We start from the raw sequence: 23707 nt of genomic DNA, 5'->3' as shown, positions 1-23707 counted from the left end.
AGGTGGTGCACGTGGTCAAGCTACATACTAATTTACTCAAAGATTTAGAATACAGAATCAACTAAAAAAGCAAAAATGCCGACTCTAGCTGAATTTTCTGAGTGGACGTTTATTGTCTCGGCAAAATGAGCGGTCGCAAAACTAAGCAATCGGCATAGTGTGAGCAATGTAAAACTGAATGTAAACGGAGATCTCATTCATTATTTTCTCTTGCGCAAAGTATGAAAAGGTTAGATGTATAACTTTGTATGAATATGCTAACGTTTTTTTTTTTTTTAAATTTCTGACAATTAAAGCTTTGAAATTCCGAAACATTGAAAATGCTGACTTATGAACTGATTTTGCCGACTGGATGAAATCACTGGGAGGGTGAGACACCCCCCTCACCCCCCCTATGGCGACGGTCCTGCACCAATTACTTTCAAAAAATCCTCTTCTCTGCTATTACTATGGTAAAAATTATTCCAATCAATTCCTGGAAAATTAAAATCTCCCATTATGATGACTGACCCCTTGCTAGAAATGTCACTAATAATACTAAACATCTGTTCGTCTTGACCCTGGCTTAAGTTGGGTGGCCTATAAGTATTCCCCAAACGTAGTTTTTTGCCCTTATTACTAATCAACTCCATCCAAATCATATCAATCTCATTAGGTTTATCATTAATTACCAATTCATTGCAAATTAACGTGTCTCTGACATAAAATAAAACCCCACCACCTCTTTTACCTACTCTATCTTGTCTAAACAAATTATACCCAGCAATAGATAATAAATCATCATCACTTTCGGTAGCCCATGTCTCGGTAACTCCAATAATATCCAACCTCTCGTCTATAATTATGCTTTTCAATTCTTCCATCTTGTTCCTAATACTACGAGCATTTGTATAAAAAACCTTAAGTAAGCCCATCTTACTTTTATTTAATGCTGCACGATTGTTTGAATCCCAAGTGTTAAAATCTTTTCTCTTATTAGCCACCCTATTTCCGTTTCTACTAAAGTCCCGAAAATAGAATTAGGAGGAAATAGGAGGAAAAACCTTAGTTTGGGTTAGGAATTGGCTGACTGGAAGGAAATAAAGAGTAATTGTGAGAGGAAATCATTCTAAATAGAACAATGCTTTAAGCGGGGTTTCTCAGGGATCAGTTTTAGGGCCTCTTCTGTTTATTATTTTTATGAATGACATTGATGAAAATATTTCTAGAAACAGAAGTTATTTTACTGATGACATAAAAGTTATGGGGATTGTAGGGAATGAGGAACAATTAAAATAGCTTCAAGAGGATTTAGATCATAATACTAAATGGGCAGATAAGTGGGGTATGGCAGTTAATGTAGGGAAATGTCAAGTGCTACACTTAGGTCATGGAAATAAGCCTACAAGGTATTATTTACAGGGTTCGGTCATTAGTCAGGCAGAAAACATTATTGAACTAGGTATCTTAATAAATCAGGATTTCAAGTTTAGTCAACAGTGCAGCAGTGCAAGTAACAAAGCCAACAGAATGCTTGGGTTTATCAATAGATCTATTTCAAACAAAGCGAAGAAGGTTCTTCTGCCCTTATATAGGAATTTAGTAAGACCTCATTTTTGGAATATGCTGTTCAGTTTTGGTCTCCTTATCTCAAGAAAGATGTTTCTGTGTTGGAAAGGGTTCAAAGAAGAGTTACTAGACTAGTAAGAAGACTTTCATATTTAGACTATGATAACAGATTTGATAGGCTTAATATGTATAGTCTGGAGCAAAGGAGAGCCAGAGGGGACATTATTCAGTTGTTTAAATTTATCAAAATGAAAGATGTTAACAGGTTAAATTTTCTCTCGGAAAGCAAGACAAGGGTACATTGTTTTAAGCTATTCAAAACTCAAGCTAACCTAGAAATTAGGAAAACTTCCTTCTTTAGTAGGGTCGTGTGCAGTTGAAACAGCTTATCAGAAGAGGTAGTAATAAGCAAGGAGGTGGATAGCTTTAAGGGGGCTATAGATCTTCATTGGGGACTTATAAACTGACTAGGACCAGCCTAGCTGGGCTCAGAGCCTGTTGCCCGGTCATTTGTATTGTATTTATAGCAAAATTTTTTTCTGCCCAGCTTACTTTTTTAAAACTTCTATATTAAATATCTTTTTGTTCTAGTTATTAATTCAGTGTAATTTAAACATAAAAAATCTTGAAAAGGTCATATTTTGTTTGGAGATCCATTTATAGTTTGTATATTGTGTTCTCCAAAGTAAAAAATAATCATTTGCATCGATAAATTTTAATTTTTACTCAACTTGTTACATGACTTTTATTTGTTACATGAATTTAAACTTTCTTTTCTCATTTAAAATCATTAATTTCCATTATTTGACTTAGGCTGTGAAACAGTTAAGAAATTTTATTGCTGAAAGTGAGAGACGTACTCAAGTTGCCAAACTAAGGCTTGCTGGCACCCAAGAAATGTTAAATGCCAAAGAAGCTTTTAAAGTAAGTAAATTGAATGCTCAGTATTTACTACAAATTTAATTTGACCTTTTGTTATTTGACATTGACTGAATGAATTAAAATTTCTATTATAACTACCGTATTTTCTTGTGTATTATCCATGGATTGTCTGTTTAAAAAGTGTTAAGTTAATGAGGTGCAGATGATACGCTGCCTCAGATTATCTGTGTGTTTTTTTCTTCTTAACACCAACGCATTGATCCTCGATACTTACAGCAGGATTCGCCAGTGAAGACCATTTCACTGCCTATAGGTTGTTGATTTTACATATCTTGAATGTTCCTCTTATGCAATTCCAGGCTGTGTAAAATAAACAACCATACAGTTAAGGAAAAAGCCTTCATTTGCACAAGATTAGACCATTTGCTCCTTTGGCTTGACTCTGTCTTCAAGTAATTAATGTACTATAATTATGATTTTACAAACAAATCATTATTTCTTAGATTAATTTTGATTATACCATAAAAGTTATTACTTCCTTACATTTTTAATTTAGTTGCTAAAATTGTATGTTTAAGCAGAACTTTATTTTCTTTTTTTGTATTATCTGCGGATTATACGTTTTTTTTCTTCAGGCCCATTTTAGGACTTGTGTAAAAAAAAAACCATAGCGGATAAAACGCAGTAAATACAGTAATTCAATAAAACGAATTTTTGAGTAATTGAATGGTTTAGTAGCCGCTTTTGCACAAAATGCTACTGTTGTTTTTACGATTACTAGCCATTGACAAATATTTTTTCCCAGATTTAACACCGCTATTGCATGAAGTTGAATAAGGTTAAAACAAATTTCTGATGGAGTAAGTATTAACTATGAAAAAACTGACTTTCACCATTTTTACTCTAGATGGTTCTCATGAAAAGACAAGATTTAATTAACCAATAAGTTAATGTCTTCTTTAATTCAAACACAAACTTATTTTGTATTTATGACTACATCAATTCAAACACTGAAATTTATTCTTTCAGCACTTAAAACATGTGTTGTTATAAGTTGCTCAACTTCAATTAAAACTTCATTGATAAGTTTATTTGTTTGAACTTAGTAATATCTTTCATGTCATTGTAAAGTATCTAACTTTACAATGTACACAGTTGGACATTCCAACATTATTGGAAGTATCTAACTTTTTCCAAAGGTTCTTCAGAACTCATTATTTTATTTGTATAGAAGAAAAGAGTCATCCAAAGATAATGTAATTTGTTTGGTAATATGGCTTATATTTTCAATCAAAAACTTCTTGTTTTGAAGCATAAATAGATGAATGTTGTAAAGGAATATATGACAGAAAATAAAAACTAATTTTTGCAATGATAAATACAAAAACCCTATAAGGTTTTTTTTTTTTTTTGGATATATTGACAACATACATTTCGAGTTTGTGTACTTGGTCACACAGGACCAGTTAATGAACTCACATTCAATATGACAGATAGTACAGTACAGGCACATCATAGTGTAGGACAGAATGAACAGCACATAGAAGGAAGTTACAACCAAGGCAAAGGGCGGGAATTGAAGCCACCACTTTGGGATTACCACAATGACATGCAAACAAACAGCGCTACAGAGACCTCACCCTATAAGACATGCTCTAAACAAAAATACTTGCAAACAGTCTGGTGGTCATTGCATATGAGATCGCAGTGTGTTTTGTTGTAAGTACTTTAACTGGGTCCTGGTGGCCTGATCGATAGGGCATCAGACTCATAACCAAAGGGTCCCTGGTTCGATCCCAGCCTGTTGAAGATGCTCCGTGTACATTAATGGTGACTAAGGCATGTTGAATCAGGGCCAGGTCCTCCAAGTGAATCAATACCTCTAGGAGTGTTGGACCAGGAATTGATTGGCTTCTGGTCTGGATCAAAAAATCAGGGCTGTCTTCAGTGGCCCATCCAACTGGTTAAACCACAAATAGTGGTAGGTATGGGGTACTCTGTTGTGTGAAATACTTTAACTTCTCCATGTTCAGCATTATGCAGAGATTGTTTCCTCTGAGCCGTTGCATTCCTTCGTAAGGAAAAATACTTGAACTGTAAGAAAAGAAAGTTTCTAGCCTCTCTCTCATCTTAATAGTTATAAATTCCATGCGTTTGTAGGTTTTGAGGTTGTGTGGTTAAGGATTTTGTTTTTTGACTCTAAAGACTGAGAAAGTAACAATAAAGGATCTGAGTGGAGGGGAGGGGGGTTTAATTGCATAAAGGCCTGTAGTTATAGAGGTCTCAATTGAGTACATCATAAAAATATAGATATTGAGAACAAGCAGATTTTATTATTTTAATTACAGCAAGTATATTTGTTTTATAGACTCTAAAACCACTTATAGCCATATACTGCCATAGGAAGGTAAAGGACAGTATCTGCAAATTTTTCAATTTTCATATTTTGTATATTTTTGTCATCTATTGTAATTTAGCTTTATTGTACAAGCTAGCTTGCTTTTTTGGTTTCCACTAAAAATACAACAGCAAAAGTAAAAAATGCCGATTTCCAACATTTTCCTCGTTTACATGGAAACGCTTTTCCTCAAGTATCTTACGAATTCATTCTGCAGATACTGCCTTTTGCCTTCCCTGCAAATATAGTTGTAAAAGATTTTTTCTTTGTCATTGTTGCAAATATTAAATCTTGTATAGCATAGGGACTGAAATTTCTGTTTTAGGTTCTAACTGTTTGCATATATGTTTTTATTTTAATAGTTCAAGAATGTCTTAGGAGTGTAATGTTTTTCAGATATTTTTTTTTTTTAAGTATTCATCATTTAGACTAGCAATGAATTATGTTTACTCATACAACAGACTTCATGCCAATACCTATATAGGATAGCGCACCAATAACAGACAAGGTTCCAGCAACAGACAGGTGTAAATTTAGATTTAAATAAGAATTTTAAGTGGGTGAAACTGATGTTACTGTGACCCTTGAATACGGTGTAATCACCTAGTGTTATCAGAATGCATTTTATGAGCCTTTTGGTATTTATAAGCCAGTGGTGGAAGGTTATGAACAGCCACCAAGAGGTCTGCTGGTATTCTATGTTCATTTGAATTGAATAGGGTTTTAGTTCTAAAATTAAAGAACTTTTGCACATTTTGAAGAGAAAAAAGGAATTTTCTCGCTTACTCATCCTTTTTGTTACTGTCTATCATCATATTTTTTGGTGTCTGTTACTGGAGGGTAGGACCTTTTCTGAAATTGAGCAAATAAAAATAGGGTAAACTTATTCAGAAGATCCAGAAACAGTCAAACGTTAGATGAGATGTAGTTGCGTGAGAGAAAAATAGTTTAAAAATTCTAAATACATTAAGAGGATCAGAAAATCGAGTTAACCTGATAGCGATGTCTTAAGCATGTTTGTTACTGGTGCCGTTACCCTAACCTTTTTTTTTTTTAAGTTGCAGAAAACTCAAATATTGGCTGATAAAATTGATGAAACTCTTTCAAGAGCTGAACATTTAGGGATAAATGGCAATTTAGAAGAATCTTTGAAGTTGCTAGAGGAGGCTGAGAAGCTGAAAAAAGAAAAGGAAAAAGCTGAGGTAATTTCGTCTAAAATGTTTAGTTTAAATGTTTTCTTAATTGCCTTGCAACAGTATGATGATAAATAATTCATTTAATTAAAGTTTTTCATTAGTTTATTTACCTTTTTCAAGGCCCAAGAGTCATTTGCTATAATCACGCTCTATTTACTGTATGTCATTGTTGTACTGTATTTTAATCATTGCTGTTATTTTTTAATAACATACCACTCTTCAAAATAAAATATTAATTATTATTTTAATGTTCTATTCATTTCCAGGCAAACTATAGAAAATCATCTTCATCAACAGTGGTTCAACAACAGCTGAAACTTAGAGTGTGTGAAGTTTGCTCATCCTATCTGGGCATGAATGATAATGACAAAAGATTGGCAGATCATTTCAATGGAAAACTTCACCTTGGTTTCATGCACATCAGGGAAAAGCTTGAAGAATTAGAGGTTAGTAATTTTAAGTTTTTATTGTTTTTATTACAGTGAAACTTCGATTAGTCAAACTTTGATGAGCTGAAACCTTCGATAAGCCAAAGTGAATATTTATTCCTGTTTAACTGAATGGCATAGGCGGATTTAGGACTAAGTTTCTGGGGGGGGGGCAGGATCTTTTTTGAGCAACATTTTTAATTTCCCCCCCCCCCCCCCCCCATGTTTTGGTCTGTTTTCCTGTGATGAATAAGGCCATGCTTTACCTTTTTTTTGTGTGTGTGTCGTTTTCATTAATGTGTTTTCATGCTGTCCTTTTTGAATTGACCTTAAGAGAGGTGACTGGTATCAAGACTGACGCAGGGCTCCCTTTTAAGTTGGATATAGAATATCTCCAATTGTAGGGGGTCCGGGGGTTTCTCCCCCGGAGGATATTTTGTAAAATGGATGTAAAATTTTGCATTTTGAAGCCTTATAAGGGTTAATTGGATAGACGAAAATCTCAGGAAAATATAGACAAATTTTTTTTAAAAAAATTTTTATGATTTAAATGTGCTTTGTGATGTAAGTTAATACTTTAAAAGAAATGGTATACAGATTTAGAAAATAAGTAACATGAGAGTAACATACTACTTATTTGAACAATTCATAATTTATACACTTCATAAGAAATAAAATTGAAGCGCACTTTGCTTAGGAGTTTCAAAGACTTGTCTAATCATTTTCAAGGTTTAGTTGGTTAGATTGGGTGTTTTGGCACAAGAGCCCTAGTAGGTTATACTACGCCAATTCTTTTCAAGGTTTTTAGAACATTTAATAATTTAAGGCAACTTATTTGCACTTTCCAGTCTCTGAAATTGAGTACTAGGTTATACAGTTGTACAGTATTGTTCAAACTTCTTTAAAAAAAACAACTATTTTAAGTTTAAAAGAAAAAATAAACTATAGAATTCTCATTATAATAACCTTTTTTTAAATTATAAGCAGTGCAGAAAACGAAAAGGAATGGAGGTAGTGTATCATTTTTTTTCTGGGCTAAGCAGATTAACAATATGCAGTAGAAACAAGATAAAAGCAATCGATACAAAAAAATTTCCAAAATACTGCATTCGGGATTAAAAAAATAGCAAGATGTGAAACATGTGAGTCAGAAAAATTTATTTCAAGCAATATATTACGAACATAAGAACCATGATTTGTACTTTTTTGATGCAGGATGTAGCAAGGAGTTGAATTTGACATATTTTGGCATTCCTCCCCCTATCATTTGTTAGAAATTTTAAATTTTAAGGTTTGTAGCCACACGTTTCCAAATATTTAAGGCTTTCAAGCTCTTGAAAATGAAATTAGTTTTTTCACGCACTTTCCATTTTTTAAGGAGCGAATGATGCATTTTTTTTTGCGAGTTACGGACCCACTTCAAAGTAGTGGCCCTCAGCTATAGCTTGTTTATCTTATAGGCAAATCCTTCCCTGTATGTAATTCACTCTTACCTGCAGATTTTTGTAATTTTTATGAAAATTCGTCAGTTTTTACAGTTAAAGGATTTTTACAATTTTACCAATCTGAACATGTGAATTCAGAAGGTTCTTCAAAATCTTTCGTCTGTAACAACACAAAATATCTAGTTTTTGAAATCATGCAAATTGAAAATAAACATTCTGAAAAGAAAGAAAACAAATTATAACGAGTAGATTGTTCTGTTAGTGCAAATGGGGGAGGAGGGTTTCCTTTGTTTTAGGTTCTAATTTGTAAAAATAATCCTCAATTATTATAAGTGTTACAGCTGAATGCATAGCTCGTTTGGCCTATATTTCCATTTATATACTTGCCCAAATGGTTTTCAGTCAAATAGTGAATTTAGACATATTTTCAGCACCCCAGTGACAGCTGTACTATTTGTATTTAATGTTTTTTTTTTATTTCTCCCATCAGAAAAGGACATTCGCTAATCTCTTCATTTTCATTGAACTATTCAAAAAAAAATTTTTTTTTTGGTCTTAAGATTTTGGAAGATGTAATGTTACTATATGAAGTCCTCCCAAAACTGGGGAGCATTGCCCTCTATGCCCCCCCCCTCCTATAAATCCTCCCATGCCATGTTGAACTTTTCAAAAAAGAAAAAAAAATAATTTTTTTAAATTTTTTTTGGAAGATGTGTTGTTAGTACATAAAGTCCTCCCAAAACTGGGGAGGGGGGCATTGTCCCCCTCTGCCCCCCCATAAATCCGCCCATGCTGAATGGAGAACTAATGTTATTTATTTTATGACTGTCATCAAAGTTTCCTTGTTAACTTAACTCTATAAGTCAAAAATTTTCCTTTTTTTTTTCTTCTCACCAAAAAGTATGAACAAAATGAAAGAATTTGGCACTATTGCATTGCATTAAAATGTCTAGAAAAAATGGATCAAATTAATCTCTGAAGCTGATCATTAGCACATAATTTGGCAAGTGTTTTTTTTTTTTTTTTTTTTTGAGCAATCACGATTGCTTATTGCTTTTATTTGACTGTTTTTGATGTCCTATCATTTTTCCCACCGCCACCCTCCACCATTTATTTGGTTCATTTACCAATTTTCAATCTGTGGGGCGCCCGCGCCCCCTAGGGGTGCAATATCTGCATTTTATGAGTGTCCCTCTAGATTTAGGGAAGTTTTGGAACTGGGTGCAAAAGAAAGACATTTAAAAAAAAAAAATACGTCATTAACGCGCGTCATTAACCTCAACCAGTGAGGAGTGGCGCGCGTCTGCTAAGGGGCGCAATATCATGAGAATTGCCCGTTCTCAACAGCGGATACAGAAATTTTTCAAATGAGGAGCGATTGATTTTAATCATTCAACCTTTACTACGAATCCTGGTTACACATGTTCATAACACAGGTCTTCAATTCTGAGTCATTTCCGCTTGAGAACTCTGACCCCCCACCCCATTTACCGATTATTATCGAAGATCATCTAAAATTGCATTTTTTAACATTCAGTAGTAAGAAAAACTGCGCGGGAGGTCCTCATAGCGGGGGAGCCTTTATCCTCCCAACATCATCCAAGAGCGTCAAAAATTCCATTATTGACTTCAATTTCTAAAAATTTCTGGGAGAGAGATCAGAATTTCATTTCTTCGTTTATCGTTAAAGATGGCTTGCGATTGTGTTTTTCATTTATGATTTTAGTTTTCAAAAATGTCCGAGGGAAGGGGCAAACCTCTCCCCTCTCTGCCATCACCGAAGACCGTCAAAAATTGCGTTTTTGAAACTTCAATTTCGAAAAATGTTCTCTAGTAAGTTCCAAATCCAAACCCTTCCACTAACGCCTAACGTCATCAAAGAGATACTACAATTACGTCTTAGAATTTTATTTTCGACAAAATTTCCAAGGGAGAGCCTCCTAACCTCTCTTTGCGAAGCATCATCGAAGATCGTCTGAAATTGCGTTCATAAAACTTTTTCAAAAAAAAAAATACACATAAACCTCATTCTTTCCTTCAACATTACAAAAGATAGTTTACAATTGCGTTTTTATGACTTAAGTTTTGAAAAATATCTACAAGTAGGGGGTTTGGAGATGAAAACACCGCTCAGAGCCATTGGTTTTAATATAAATGCCAATTCTAATACAGTAGTTTATGCACATCGGCCCTGTAAAATCTTTGCATCTCTGCATGGTGCTCTTTTAAAGCATTTTAGTTATGCAATTATTTTGAGAGTAGGAGCGAGTGGTAATGAATATCAGGCCATTACTAGTTTCTATAGTTGTACTTTTAAAAAAAAGGTATGTTTTTGGATGAATAGCAATACAAAAAAGGAATTCAGTCATGAAGGGGAAACTTGATTTTAAAAATTGGGTAAATCAAGAAATATTATAATTTATCAAAAATGAAAATTAATAAAGAGTAATGAAGAATTTAGTGCGGATATAACATGAGACATGACATTAGTGATTAATTGATTTCAGTCCTCAAAATCAAAAGATTATTCGAATTATGTTTACGCATTTGTTTTGTACTTATAGGATTGCTTGTTTTTTTTTTTTTTTTTTTTTTTTTTTTTTTTTTTTTTTTTTTTTTTTTTTTTTTTTTGCATCTCACATCTCAAATGTCAAATTTTATACGAATTATGCATTTGTAATGAAATTGACTTATGTATGCTATAAAGTAACTGCTACCATGAAAATGATTTAAAATATCATTTTTTTTTCTTAATGTTTGCAAGACATATTTTTTATAAATAAAACATAAGTAATACCTAGAGTCCTTAAAATCTATTTTTAAAGTCTGATTTTTTTTTTTCAAATCCTATATTTATTTATTTATTTATTAGTAACATGATCATGTCATAGCAAATATCTTGGAGGAAAATACAACCAATCGAACTCTAACTTATCCAGTGCACCTGATCGCCTTTTTGCAATACGTAATAAATAATATCATTTTAATAACACTGAAAATATTGGGAAAAGCTTGAAATTAAATCATTTGAGAAATCATTTTTTTATGTATGGATATACATTTTAAAATTACTATTATTGTTTGTGACCATTATAAGGAATAAATGAGTTGATTTGATTAATCAATAAAACTTTTGCAAGAAAACTCAAAGATTTCAGTTTAAAAGAAGAACAAATAAATTTCTTGACCATGTCCAATTTCCCCTTGCCTCCTTTTTTCATTTAAGAATTCCTTATTTTTTTTTAAAGTAAAATTAAAATTACAAGTTTTTTGTTAGCATAAGAAAACAAGAGGGTTTTTCGTAATGATATTTTTTCTTCCACATTCTTAAATCAGGATTTAATTTCTGAAAATTCATTTCAGAAATTCTCGCTGTCCAAAGTGTTATATTTTTTAAAGTATATATATAGCAAAAAACGAACATTTTAAACGTTTCTATTCATTTTCATGGCATTGTTGTCTTAAAGTTTCGAGAACTTTTTGAGTGTCAGATTTTGTTTTTGAAAACTGGCGCGACCGACCTAGATAGAGCCGTCGTAAAAACTACCAATCATATTAAAAAACAAAGGGACGATGAAAAAAAAAAAGTTCAAGGACAGGCTTGATCTTAGTAGTTTTTACTTTTTAAAATAATAGTTTTCAATTGATAACACAAGACCTTTCAACTTATCTGAGTACGTTGTTTTTTTAACCATATGTATTTTCGAAAATTTTGCAATATCATTTGTCATTTCGCAGCACATAGATCATAATGCCATTAATTATGAATCATAGATTGTAATTCTATAATTTAAGATTACACATGAAGGAAAATATTTTCGCAATAAAAAGAAAATGAAAACTGAAACGAGTAACCTACTGTTGAAAAGATCCTTGACTTAATATATCCAACTTTGCTGCCGCTTCAAAATTACTTGTTCACTAATGCAAAAATCTGATCCAAATGACTCTTCGATTCATGTAAGTAACGGCAATTGGACCTCTGTAGTCTAACTGCATAAAATTTATGATAGTTGTCCTCCCTTGTCCAACAGAAATCCACTGCTATGAATCCCCCAGGACCCAAGCATCGCAGATCCTTATCGATATAAAGCATCTTAAAAGGTGTTATTTAAAGCCATAAAAGAAGTGTGTGGTCTACATGTATGCTCCCTTTTTTCTGCTTACCAAAAGATAGTTAGTCAAAAGCTCTTGCACAGTACAAGAATGCTTCGAAAGACCCTCATAAAATGCTTTAATGGTTAGAATCTTTAGCTTTTATTCTGTGAAAAAAAAAAGTGCTGTTTATTTTTTAGGCTTTATACTATCCTGATATGTAAAAACTAACTGCAGATAGAAAACGAATAAGGTTACTTCGATATTTCTCACATTCCATTTCTAATATACGTAGTCTTTCTTGACTCTTATTAATATTTTGTAATACCAGTAGCGTACCTAGTATGGGTGACACTCAGAGCGGTAATTAGTGATGTGTCACCCTTCCCCCCTCTCCCTCTAAAGGCAAAAAAAAAAAATTTAAATTCTATGTAAACATGAAAAATATTACAATTTTCAGAAACAACTGTATTTGTGATTTGTGAAAAACAAAATTTTATGTGGGATAATATACATAAGGCAAATAAAAACTATGAATGCTTTTTATGTAACTTACCCAAGACACATGTGTGCGTCAAGAGATCAAAAAAGTAAGGGGATCTGTGAAATTGTTGGCCTCGTAATTACTTTGAACTTATTTTACTCACATGGAAAGCTAATGGGTTTTCAGTTTTTTTGTTATAAGCGGTCACTACTAGGTCTAAGTATTGACAATATGAACCTAATTCTGAGTATAGTAGTACGTATTGATTCCATGGTGTGGGGTGGGAAATATTGGGGTACGGGCGGACCTATCCCCTGTAAAATTTTTCAAATTAGAAGTCTTAAAAAATGCATTTCAGCTTCATTTTTATCAAAAACTTGTAATTCCACTTTGGGTATCACCCCCCCCCCCCCCAGACAGTCAAACCCAAGGCGGACCCCCCCCCTCCCCTTCGCGACGTCACAAGTAATAGCTTTGCGTTTTACTTATTAACAACATCGTTATACATTCCTTCTTCAAACTCAAACTTCGTTCCGCTCATAATGAATTGCATTGTTTCATTGATGCAAAGTTTATCAATAATAACCTTCACGAGTCAACAGGATAGCGAGGGGTGGGGGGGCGCGGTATCGAGCTTCATCTGAGGGAAACACAGATGAAAAAACTTCCCAAAACGATATAAAGGCAGCATAAAAATGTAATAATATTGTGATTTTTATGCAGGAATTCAAATAATAATATTTTTAAGGTAGTATTGTAGCTTTTTTTTTACATAAGGGGCGACAACCGCCCACCGCCAAGGGCAATGACGAACCTCCTCCAAATGCTACGCAGCGCTCCCCCTCCCGAGAACTTGACCCCCAAAATGAGATTTAAAAAAATCTCTTAAGTTAACTCAGTTAAGTAACTTAAGTTCTCCTAACAATTTCAATGCCGAAGGTTATGCCATGACCCCCTTCCTTTGTACACACATCTGGCTAAAAAGACAGTGAAAGAATTAAATCCAAATAAAAAAAACTGGAATATGTTTTGAACACAAAGATCTTGAACTTGTAATGATTTTGATTGACAAAACTTAGTTTAAAATCGAAAAATGTTTTATCTCTAAAATTTTTCGGCATCTTTATTGTGTTTAGTCCAGTAATTCCTCAAATGTGCCCAGGGGAGCCCTGCAGTCCTCCTAGGACCACATCGAAAATTAACTATTTTTTCTCAATTAATTTAGACTTATTATTTGTGAAACTTTTTTTTTTTTTTTTACAGGATAAATAAGGGCTATTCAATGCAGATACACGACTCGTATTTATTTTTGACTGCCAGTTACAAGTCATACTTTTATTTTGGGAAGGGCGCCATGCGAATATCTTAGTTCCAAAAAGGGCGCCATGACTCCAAAATCTAGGAATCACCGTGCAGTCTTGTCCTAAAAGTTATTTTGTGAAGTGACAAAAAATACGACATCTGACTTCTGTCATCGTGTTCATCCATCCACTAAATTATTGCTTTTATGCGGCTTATTTCGACATTACACTATTTTTAATGCGCAGATTTCAAAAATTAACATTATTTGTCTTCTTGCTTCTATTGCACTCATAGTCGTTACCAGAACAGGGAGTCATGCTATTCGCTCTTTTACAGCAACTTAAGTACAGTCAATAAATCAAACCATTCTCGTATTCTTGACTATAGATATGTGCTGTCACTTTCACCCTCACATCCCTTTTTTATTGGGGAAACACCATGGGTCCGCTTTTGTCCTCAGAATTGAAAACTTGGAGCAAAAGATAAGCCACAAACGATGCCCTGGGAGCAGACCGTTTATGAAACGCGAGGGGACTAATTGCCTTTATTGGGGGCAATAAAAGGGAACGTCTATATAAATAAGAAGACCATTGCTTTTGCATGTGAAAATATTCACATGCAAAATCACTTCTTTGTTCCACATAATTTATTTCCATTTTGCTAAAACATTCTTTCGAAAAATAAGAAAAGAACAGAAGGGCGCCTTTCGAGGGGGCGCACCGGGAAAAGTCCCGGTCAAGTCTATGGCAAGTCCGGGCCTGGTACAAGGTACAATCTTCAAAAGATTCTGAGTAACTGAATCTGTTTTCGTGTCAACAGGCATTAGACCTTGCGTTCTGCGTTCCCAACCCCATTTCTCTGGATCAATTATGTTGCCCAACCAACTTTGAATTTGGTGGTAGCACCGATATGAGTGATACCTTCCAGCACCCCCCCCGCCCCGAAAGTTGGAGGTAGCCCTGCAAGATTTATTTTGGCCCTGTATACTAGTTTTATAAAAAGATTAAATCTCAAAGTATCCAAAGATAGATTCAAATACTTTAAGTCACCTGTGTATAATATTTTCAAAATGCTTTCTCCAGCTGCAGCTACGGCATTATGATGACTGATTGGGTTCATAAATACTCCAATAGCTTCCTTAATTTCAGGAGTTTTTTTTTTTTTTTTTTGACTATGTTGCACACCTTAATTTTCCCTTGGCCAAAGATTGCCGAAATCATATCACACCGACTAAATGCATGGATGAAAAGAATATTGCTGGGGTTAAACTTAAAGGATTTAGTGGGGGAAAAAAACAAATCACAAGCATTCTCTCTTCCAGGTTTTAAAAAGAACAAGTTGCTGAAAGGCTGTCCTAAAGCTGTCATCAGCACCAACAGATTTATATCCTCTCGCCCACTATAACAACCTTTTCAATTTCCTTCGCCTTTGAAAGAACAGTAAGTAAGTCGGCATCTTCTTGAGTCTGCCTGACTTCAATGCCACACTCTTCGAAATACATATGTCTCAAGAAGTTGAATAAGACGATTCTTGTTGTTATAATTTCTCAGAAATCTTTCTTGAGGAATTCAGTTAACATGTTAGGTTCAACCATTACTTCAAGGGAAGAGATTGATTGCTCACTGATATAGCATTTGTGACAGGCAGTGTGAATTGTCACTTCTTTTAAGTCCTACGAGGAACGCTGATGTTCTTCATTTTGACGTTTTGCGCTGCATCTTTGAAGATTTTCTATTCCTTTCTCCTTGACAATCTTTATTTCGCGTTCATTCAAACTGGTTTCGCAGATTTAAAAAAAAAAAAACCTTGGTCAGGCGTAATCATTTCTAGGGGAAAAAATCATAATACAGAACACACAAATTGATAAAACATACTCTCGCTCGAACTCTGAAATGACCAACATGAGTAGCTATTGAGTCGATACATCGCATTTGTAAAAAAAAAAGGGGGGGAGGGATAGAATGAAGGTGTTTTGCTTAAGTTAAAGGGAGCAGAAACATTTACCCTCAACTGCGAAAGACAAATGATTTCCAAGGTCAGATTGCCGGCGTTTCTCCTTTTTTCCTCCGTTATCCGATGCGCTTTCATGCACTTCGCTGAGGGGTTCAGGAAAAGTGTGACTTTCAAGAAGCTGTAACTCGCTTGCTTTTCATGCTACAAAAATGTTGTAATGACAAAAGTTGGGGGAAATTTAATCCTCTTTAACATTTGTATTGGAAGTTTTTTTGTAATTTTAACCATTTTTGAGATATTTTGAAAATAATACAAAAAGTCACAAATTTTGGGGGCTTTTCGGCCCCCAAAACTTCTCCCGAAGTCTTTCGTGTTGGATAACTTGGTTTTTTCATATTGGCACTAATGTATACAAATTAAAAAAAAAAAATCTTTGACCCCATTTTTTGTAAGGCAAGCCCGTTTTTTTCTACCTATTGACTGGACTATCTCCTTAATATCTTCAGATTGTCAAAAATTTCGTTTTTGGAGCTTCAATTTTGAAGCATTGGCTGGGGGGTGCTAATCGACTCAAAAAATCGGTATTCTAGTAGTTCAATAATTCTTGGCTTTCTAGGACTTTTTTACCGTTTGATAATAGCCTATTTGCATCGGTGACATTTCTTAAACCACAGTATTTCTTTAACATTCACAAGTGCAGTCTATAGTCACGTTTTTAAGCCATAAACTTCAAAAAAATTCTGGGGAGGGCCCAAACATTTGCTTCCTTTAACATTACCAAAGATCATCTCCTAGTTTTGACTTCCCAACGGTCCTGTTAGTTTTTGTATGTGTGTTGTATATTACATATATACTATCTGTCTGGGGGAATTTTTAAAGTGCTCTCCCCCCCCCCTTTTAAACGAAAAAGAAAAAACTATTTTCAATTTGTGCACCTACTCTTCTTGGAACTTCAGATGGAATGCAATCGCGTTTTTAAGACTACAATTTTGAATTATTTTCGAAGAATCCCCCCCATCCTCCTTCCGCTAACTTCATCGAAGATCGACTGAAATTGCGTTAATGGGAGGTGGACAATCCCTCAAATTATCACCGCCATCGTCTTTCCCTTGCATCCGTGCTTGCATTTATGCATTTTGTCATTTAAACAATTGTTTCTACTGAATACGTTATGCGTATCAATTACTCTTATTGCAATAACATATCACAATACCTTGTTCTAAGTTTTTTTTTTTTTTTTTTTTTTGCTGGGGCGAGTGAGGAGGGGGAGGGGGGCACCACAAATTAACGTCCTAGGTGTCACCCGTTCTGGGAACTCCACTATAAAATCCCATTATGTACTACATTAGTTTATTTAAATTATTTTTCGCTTCCAGTAGCAATACATTTTTACGTAATATTTTTTTCCCTAGCGGGAGAATAGTTGAATGTTCCAAAGTAAAGACGATGTGGGTAACAAACAAAAATGTGATTTTTCTTCTTTGTAATTCATTTGGTGAGGAGGGGGGAGGGGCGCCAGGTGTGTGGGGGCGCCGAAATTGGAAAAAAAAGTGCCCCCTCCTGAGCCGAATCCTGAATCCTGATGGGCTATAATTCTCCAGCATAAAGCAATAAAGAGAATAGCCCAAGTTTTGCAAAGAATAATGATAATTCAAAGCTATTAAATTAGCAAAGTGTAATACGCGATTAGAGTAGTCAAACTATTAAATAGAAATTTATCTTCTGCTGCATGAAGAATCTTATATTAAGTGACGAAAAGTCATTCTTTAAAAATATCATTTATTAAACAATTAACAATTGTAAAAGATAAAATGAGAAAATAATAAAGTAACTTGAAGAATCAATAACTCAAAGCCATACGCAAAATTAAAGTATAATCATGAGCTTTGTAGACCTATTATATCTATTTACTAATTCTATTAAATATTACCGAATGTTCCATTGAAGAGGTTTTCATGATCTCTATTCATAGATCTCTAATACTAACATTTCAATAATGCATCACGAACACTAAGTTCGGCGAGTTCTAGTAGTATCTATTAAATCACATCTAACTATCGATCAGAAAACTAACTTCCTATTAATCCATTCTAAAAACTGTGAATGGCTATCTCGATGGCTGAAAAACCAAGAGCCGAAAACCCCCAACTGCAACCTGCAAGTTGGCAAACTAAAACATCTATCGTAGATGCGAGGAGTGAAAAAGAAAAAGAGTCATATCACACGAGCGTATAAATACTGCTTTCCCAATTAGCATAACGCGTCATCTCAAGTTCGACACGTGCGGAAAAGACGTGTGCAAAAAGCTTCGAGAATGTCTGAGGACGAGTGACGTCATCTGACCTTCAATTCGCCGGGAAGCGAAAACAGATTCACTCATTGTTTACGTTTTCATCTGAAGTTGAAGTACGCGAGAAGAATCGCTTGTCAAAGCGAAAAGGATATTACAACGCGAACATGCTAACATGCATAGTAAGTTTACAATTAAATAGCTTTAGTTTGTAAATGATGAGATACATATAATTAAATAATAACATTGTACTTAGGATAAACTTAGTGTTTATCAATGTCCCCCCATCTCATTATCTTACAAATTAAATATAAATTCAATAAATTAAAAATAAATTCATATGGCTTCAAGTTTTACATATAAATTCTTTTACAACAATATTAGTAGAAATTAGAAACACGAAAAGTATTTTTCATTGGGAATAAATACAGTAACCCATCGAACTTCAAATTTTCACAAGAATTGTAGAAAAAATTTTCTTCATCATTCATCATTGATTGAAAAATTGGGTAGACAGTCCTGTGAAATGTCCTAAGAAAATACAGTCCTTCCATAGATACACACTCAATCTGAAAATAGTTACAACATACAACAAGTAACTGTTAAAATCAGCACAAGATGTATAAGCACTTATAAATTTTGAGTTGTATAAACACATTGAAAGAAAAAAAATTTATGTTTTGACTTCTTAAATACGTGAAAACAATGCGTTAAGTTATACATTTATGATTTGTAAAAAAAATTTCAATAAATTTAGACAATTCAATGCGAGTCATTGGTTTTGTAAATATGTCCGACAAATTATCTTTACTTCTGACATATTTAATGTTAAAAACATCTTTATATATTAAATCTCTAATGAAAAACAATTTAACATCGATGTGTTTACTTCTGTGATTTTCAACTGATGATTTTACAAATTGAATAGCAGCTTGATTATCAACAAATAGCGAGGATTTTACTTTAGATTTTACAGTTTTAGTTTCAATACATTCATTCAAAATCCTATCAAACCATATCAATTCTTTGACAGTTTCAGTCATTGCGACAAATTCTGCCTCCATAGTTGAAAGACTTACACATTTTTCTTTAAAAGTGCGCCATTCTATGGGCGAATTATCAAGCAAGATAAGTTGACCTCCGACAGATGTTCGGTCATCTCTATTTGAAGCGAAATCTGCATCAGTATAAGCAATGATTTGGATTTTGTTACAATTTAATTTCAATTTTAAATTCTTTGTATTAGAAACATAACCAAGTAATCTTAATAATCCGTTCCAATGGGTAATACCGGGATTACTTTGAAATTGACTGAAAATGTTAATTGCATAAGATATATCCGGTCTAGTTCGATTTGCAATAAAACTTAAGCATCCTAATAGATTTCTATATGGTAATTTACTCATTTCTTTGATTTCAACGTCATTTTTCGGACAATCTTTAGTTGAGTAGACACAACCTTTACTAATTGGTAATGACGAGATAGAAAAATTATATTTACTAAATCTTTTACATACTTCTTCAATATAATTAGTTTGATGTAGATGAAAGCCATTTTCGCCTTCTTCAAATTCTACACCTAGTAGTTTTCTCGTCTTACCTAATACTTTTAAGTCAAAATGTTTACTTAATAATTTTAAACAATTTTTAATATCACAGTCCTTTTTACCAAAAATAACGATGTCATCAACATATAATAGCAAAATTACACTAGAATTATAAAATACACAATTGCAACATGAAAATTTGTTAAATCCTAATTTTGACAAAACATTGAAAATTTCATTGTACCACAGACGTCCACTTTGATGTAATCCATAAATTGCCTTATTTAATTTGCAATATAAATTTTCCTTTCCTTTTTCAACAAAACCTGGGGGTTGACACATATATATTTGTTCGTCAATTGGGGCATACAGATAGGCATTTTTTACATCACATTGAACATTTGACCATTTTAAACATACTACTAATAATGTAAAGAAAAACCGAATCATACCAAATTGAACTACTGGGGAAAAGGTATCTTCGAAATTTAATCCTTTAATTTGAGCAAAACCCTGAGCACAAAGCCGTGTTTTGAATCTTATAATATCCCCCTGTTCGTTTTTCTTAAGTGTATAAACCCAGCGACTCCCAACTGGAGTGGTATTTGCTGGTAATTTGGCCAAAGTCCAGACATTTCTATCATGCATACATTGGATCTCAGACTTCATTGCATCATGCCATTTTTCCCGCTCTGTTGACTTAAGAGTCTGTTTATAAGTGCGTGGAATTTTAATATCATTTTCTAGTCAAGATTCTGTTATACTTGAACTAGAATTATGGCTTGCAATTTCCCCCTGAAAGGTATCTTTCCCTTGAAAATTAAATAAGGATGGTTCAAAAACAAGATTTAATTTATCACAATATTTTCTTACATCATGAACAGATCTTAACCTTTTAGATTGACCCTTTTCAAAATAATATATGTCATTTCTTGACCCATCGGGTCTTGGAACAATTTTTCTGACCCATGTTGGATTCCTTATGATCCTGGACTTGTCATCGTCTGACGTATCCCCCTCAGTATCTGAATCACTATTTGAATCTGAATCACTATGAATGTTAGATTCTCTGTTAGAGATTTCTGGCACGTCAACGTCAGATTGACTCTGCTCCTCCTCAGTTTCAACATCCGTATCATTATCGAGTGGACGAGAGGTTAGAGGCCATGATAAAGTATTATTATCCAACTTAGAATGAAAATGGTCTTTGTAAAAATGACCTTCTTTAAAAGAAACATTAATGGATTCAATTACCGCGTTAGTATCAGGTATCCAGATACGATAACCTTTGGTACTAAACGCATATCCAATCATAATACCTTTTTGGGCTTTAGCATCCAATTTGTTTCTACGTTGTCGTGGAGTGCCCACGAATGAAATTGTGCCGAAAGGCTTAAGATGTTTTACGGATGGTTTATTACCGCCATATAGTTCAAATGGAGTTTTGTCCTGATTGGAGTGACATACCCTGTTCCAAGTGTATGCAAAATACAACATTGCATCTGGCCAGAATTCTTTTGGCAAACCACTTTCTATTAACAAGACACGGGTACAATCAGCGACAATTCTGTTATAATTCTCCGCGGAACCATTTTGTTCTGGCGTGTAATAATTAGTAAGTTCATGTTTAATACCAAGCTTTTCACAAAAATTATCCAAATTATGATTAACAAATTCCTTACCATTATCTGTTCTAATAGCTTTTACTTTCTTATCTAAAAATCTTTCAGCTCTAGTAATATGCTTTTTGAAAATTTCTGCGACCTGACCCTTTGATTTAATGGGATACAAAGATGCGCGTCGAGAAAAGTCATCAATGATAGATAAGTAAAATTTTTCACCATTTTTACCAGTTACATTGCAAGGGCCCCATACATCAGCATGTAAAAGCTCTAATGGGTATTTACTACGTTTTTCAGTCAACGGCTTGAAACTGACTCTTTTAAATTTACCAATTTTACAGTCGTCACACTGAATTTTAGAATTTTTAAACTTTGGTAAACCCCTTGCTCCCTGCAATTTACTAGTTTTCTTAATACTATCAATATTGACATGCGCCAAGCGCTTATGCCAAGTTTCTAAATCTTCAACATGACTAGATTCAGAATTAAAATGACTAGAATTTAAAGGAATTTGATTTGACTTTTTAGAATTTACAATATATACACCATTCTTAAGTTTTGCTTTTAAAATTAGACCTTCTTTGTCAGAAACTTCCACAAAACCATTCCCCCCCTTTAAATTTAGCTCCTCCTTTGTCGAATTTTGTACCAGATAACAAATTCCGCCTTAATTGCGGGGAATACAGAACATCTTTCAGAACTACAGACCTTTTTCCAAATCTTACTTTAATATCTCCTTTCCCTTCAATCGGGAAGGTCTGATTTTTGATGGCAACAGCCATTTTACTATTTTTTAAAGGTGTAAAAGTTCTAAACCAGTCTCTGTTTCCAGAAAAATGATCACTGGCAGCAGTATCAAAAAGCCATACAGAGGGCTTTTCCTCTACATGGTTTAAGTTAGCTTCACAAATAAAAAAGTTCTTGTACTCACATCGGGTGCTTGAAGGTGAACGATTCCTCTCCCTTGAAAAATGTCGTTTCCTCCTGTATGGGCTCCGTCCTCTTCTATTGGTTCTGTCCTGGGATCCTTGACTTTTCCTGTTCTGGGCTGAAGAATTCCGATATAGTCGTGGACAATTTCTTTTCAAGTGTCCAGGCTGCTTACAATAGTAACACAACCTTTTTGTGGTTTCAACATAAGCGACTTCTGATTTAGTATTTAAATTTTCACGAAGTGCTAGACGTCCTTCTTCTACTATTAGATCAACTATAATTTCTTCAAATTTAAAAGTTGCATCTGGTCTGATTAATATCGATTGTGTTATATGGTCAAATTCTATAGGTAAGTTTTGTAACAATTGAAAAATTAGAAAATCTTCAGGGAAATCTTTGTGTACAATTTTTATCTTCTCGTAAATGCGTCTTAAGCGGGCTGCGTATAGGTTTAATTTTTCTCTCGATTCTATTTTGCAATTATTTAACTCTGCGTACAGTTGCATCTGAATGCAGCGGTTTTCCGGGAAGAAGTGATCTTTGAGCTTTCGCCAAGATAAGGTAGGTTCTTCTATATTTTCAATTATCTTTTTAAATTCTTGTTCGATGTTAAGAAAAATTAACGATAGGGCAAGTCTCTTGCGGTAGAGAAAATCTTTGATATCTCGCTTAGTGACGTCAGAGTCTTTTGAAATTACGGGAAGTTCTTCGGAACCAATGACAATATCCCAGCAATCTTTTTCCATAAGTAGGAATTTGACATTTACCGCCCATTCGGTGTAGTTGTTGCTATTCAATTTTTCTATGGTGTAAGTAGGACCTGCCATTTCCAAAAAAAATTTCAAATTTTTCTTAAATTTTAACTAGAATAGTCAAAGATGTCGACTCTCGGATCCATCGATTCATTTTGTAAATTAGTGAACGGTCCCCCCCCGTCACTAACTATCATAGAAAACTTGAAGAAAGGTAATCTCTTGAAAAAAAGTTCAAATTTGGAAAAATTCATCAAATCTTGAATAAACCTGTATAAAAAGTTCAATTATCTTGCAAAAAATTCTTCCTAATCTTCTTTTAAATCTTGACACTTGAAAAAGGAATTAAATTTCCGATAATCTGACTTCAGACAACAGCATTATATTTCATCTCGTATTTGACCAACTCTATAATCTGGGCTACCATAACCATTGATGGGCTATAATTCTCCAGCATAAAGCAATAAAGAAAATAGCCCAAGTTTTGCAAAGAATAATGATAATTCAAAGCTATTAAATTAGCAAAGTGTAATACGCGATTAGAGTAGTCAAACTATTAAATAGAAATTTATCTTCTGCTGCATGAAGAATCTTATATTAAGTGACGAAAAGTCATTCTTTAAAAATATCAACTATTTATTAAGCAATTAACAATTGTAAAAGATAAAATGAGAAAATAATAAAGTAACTTGAAGAATCAATAACTCAAAGCCATACGCAAAATTAAAGTATAATCATGAGCTTTGTAGACCTATTATATCTATTTACTAATTCTATTAAATATTACCGAATGTTCCATTGAAGAGGTTTTCATGATCTCTATTCATAGATC

The 23707-nt window shown here is 33.7% G+C and overlaps 1 protein-coding gene across 1 annotated transcript in view; it reads left to right on the top strand.

Moving 5' to 3' along the window:
• LOC129217290 (putative RNA-binding protein Luc7-like 2) overlaps window positions 1-23707 on the top strand; it is a 56378-nt gene that overhangs the window by 16739 nt on the left and 15932 nt on the right. The window contains exons 4-6 of the mRNA XM_054851564.1: window positions 2362-2472; window positions 5887-6030; window positions 6291-6470. Of these exons, the coding sequence (XP_054707539.1) occupies window positions 2362-2472; window positions 5887-6030; window positions 6291-6470 (435 nt within the window). The remainder of the gene's footprint in view (window positions 1-2361; window positions 2473-5886; window positions 6031-6290; window positions 6471-23707) is intronic.

This window comes from Uloborus diversus, chromosome 2, assembly GCF_026930045.1.
Source record: "Uloborus diversus isolate 005 chromosome 2, Udiv.v.3.1, whole genome shotgun sequence".
NCBI lineage: Eukaryota > Metazoa > Arthropoda > Arachnida > Araneae > Uloboridae > Uloborus > Uloborus diversus.
This window is presented reverse-complemented; position numbering and strand designations above follow the sequence as displayed.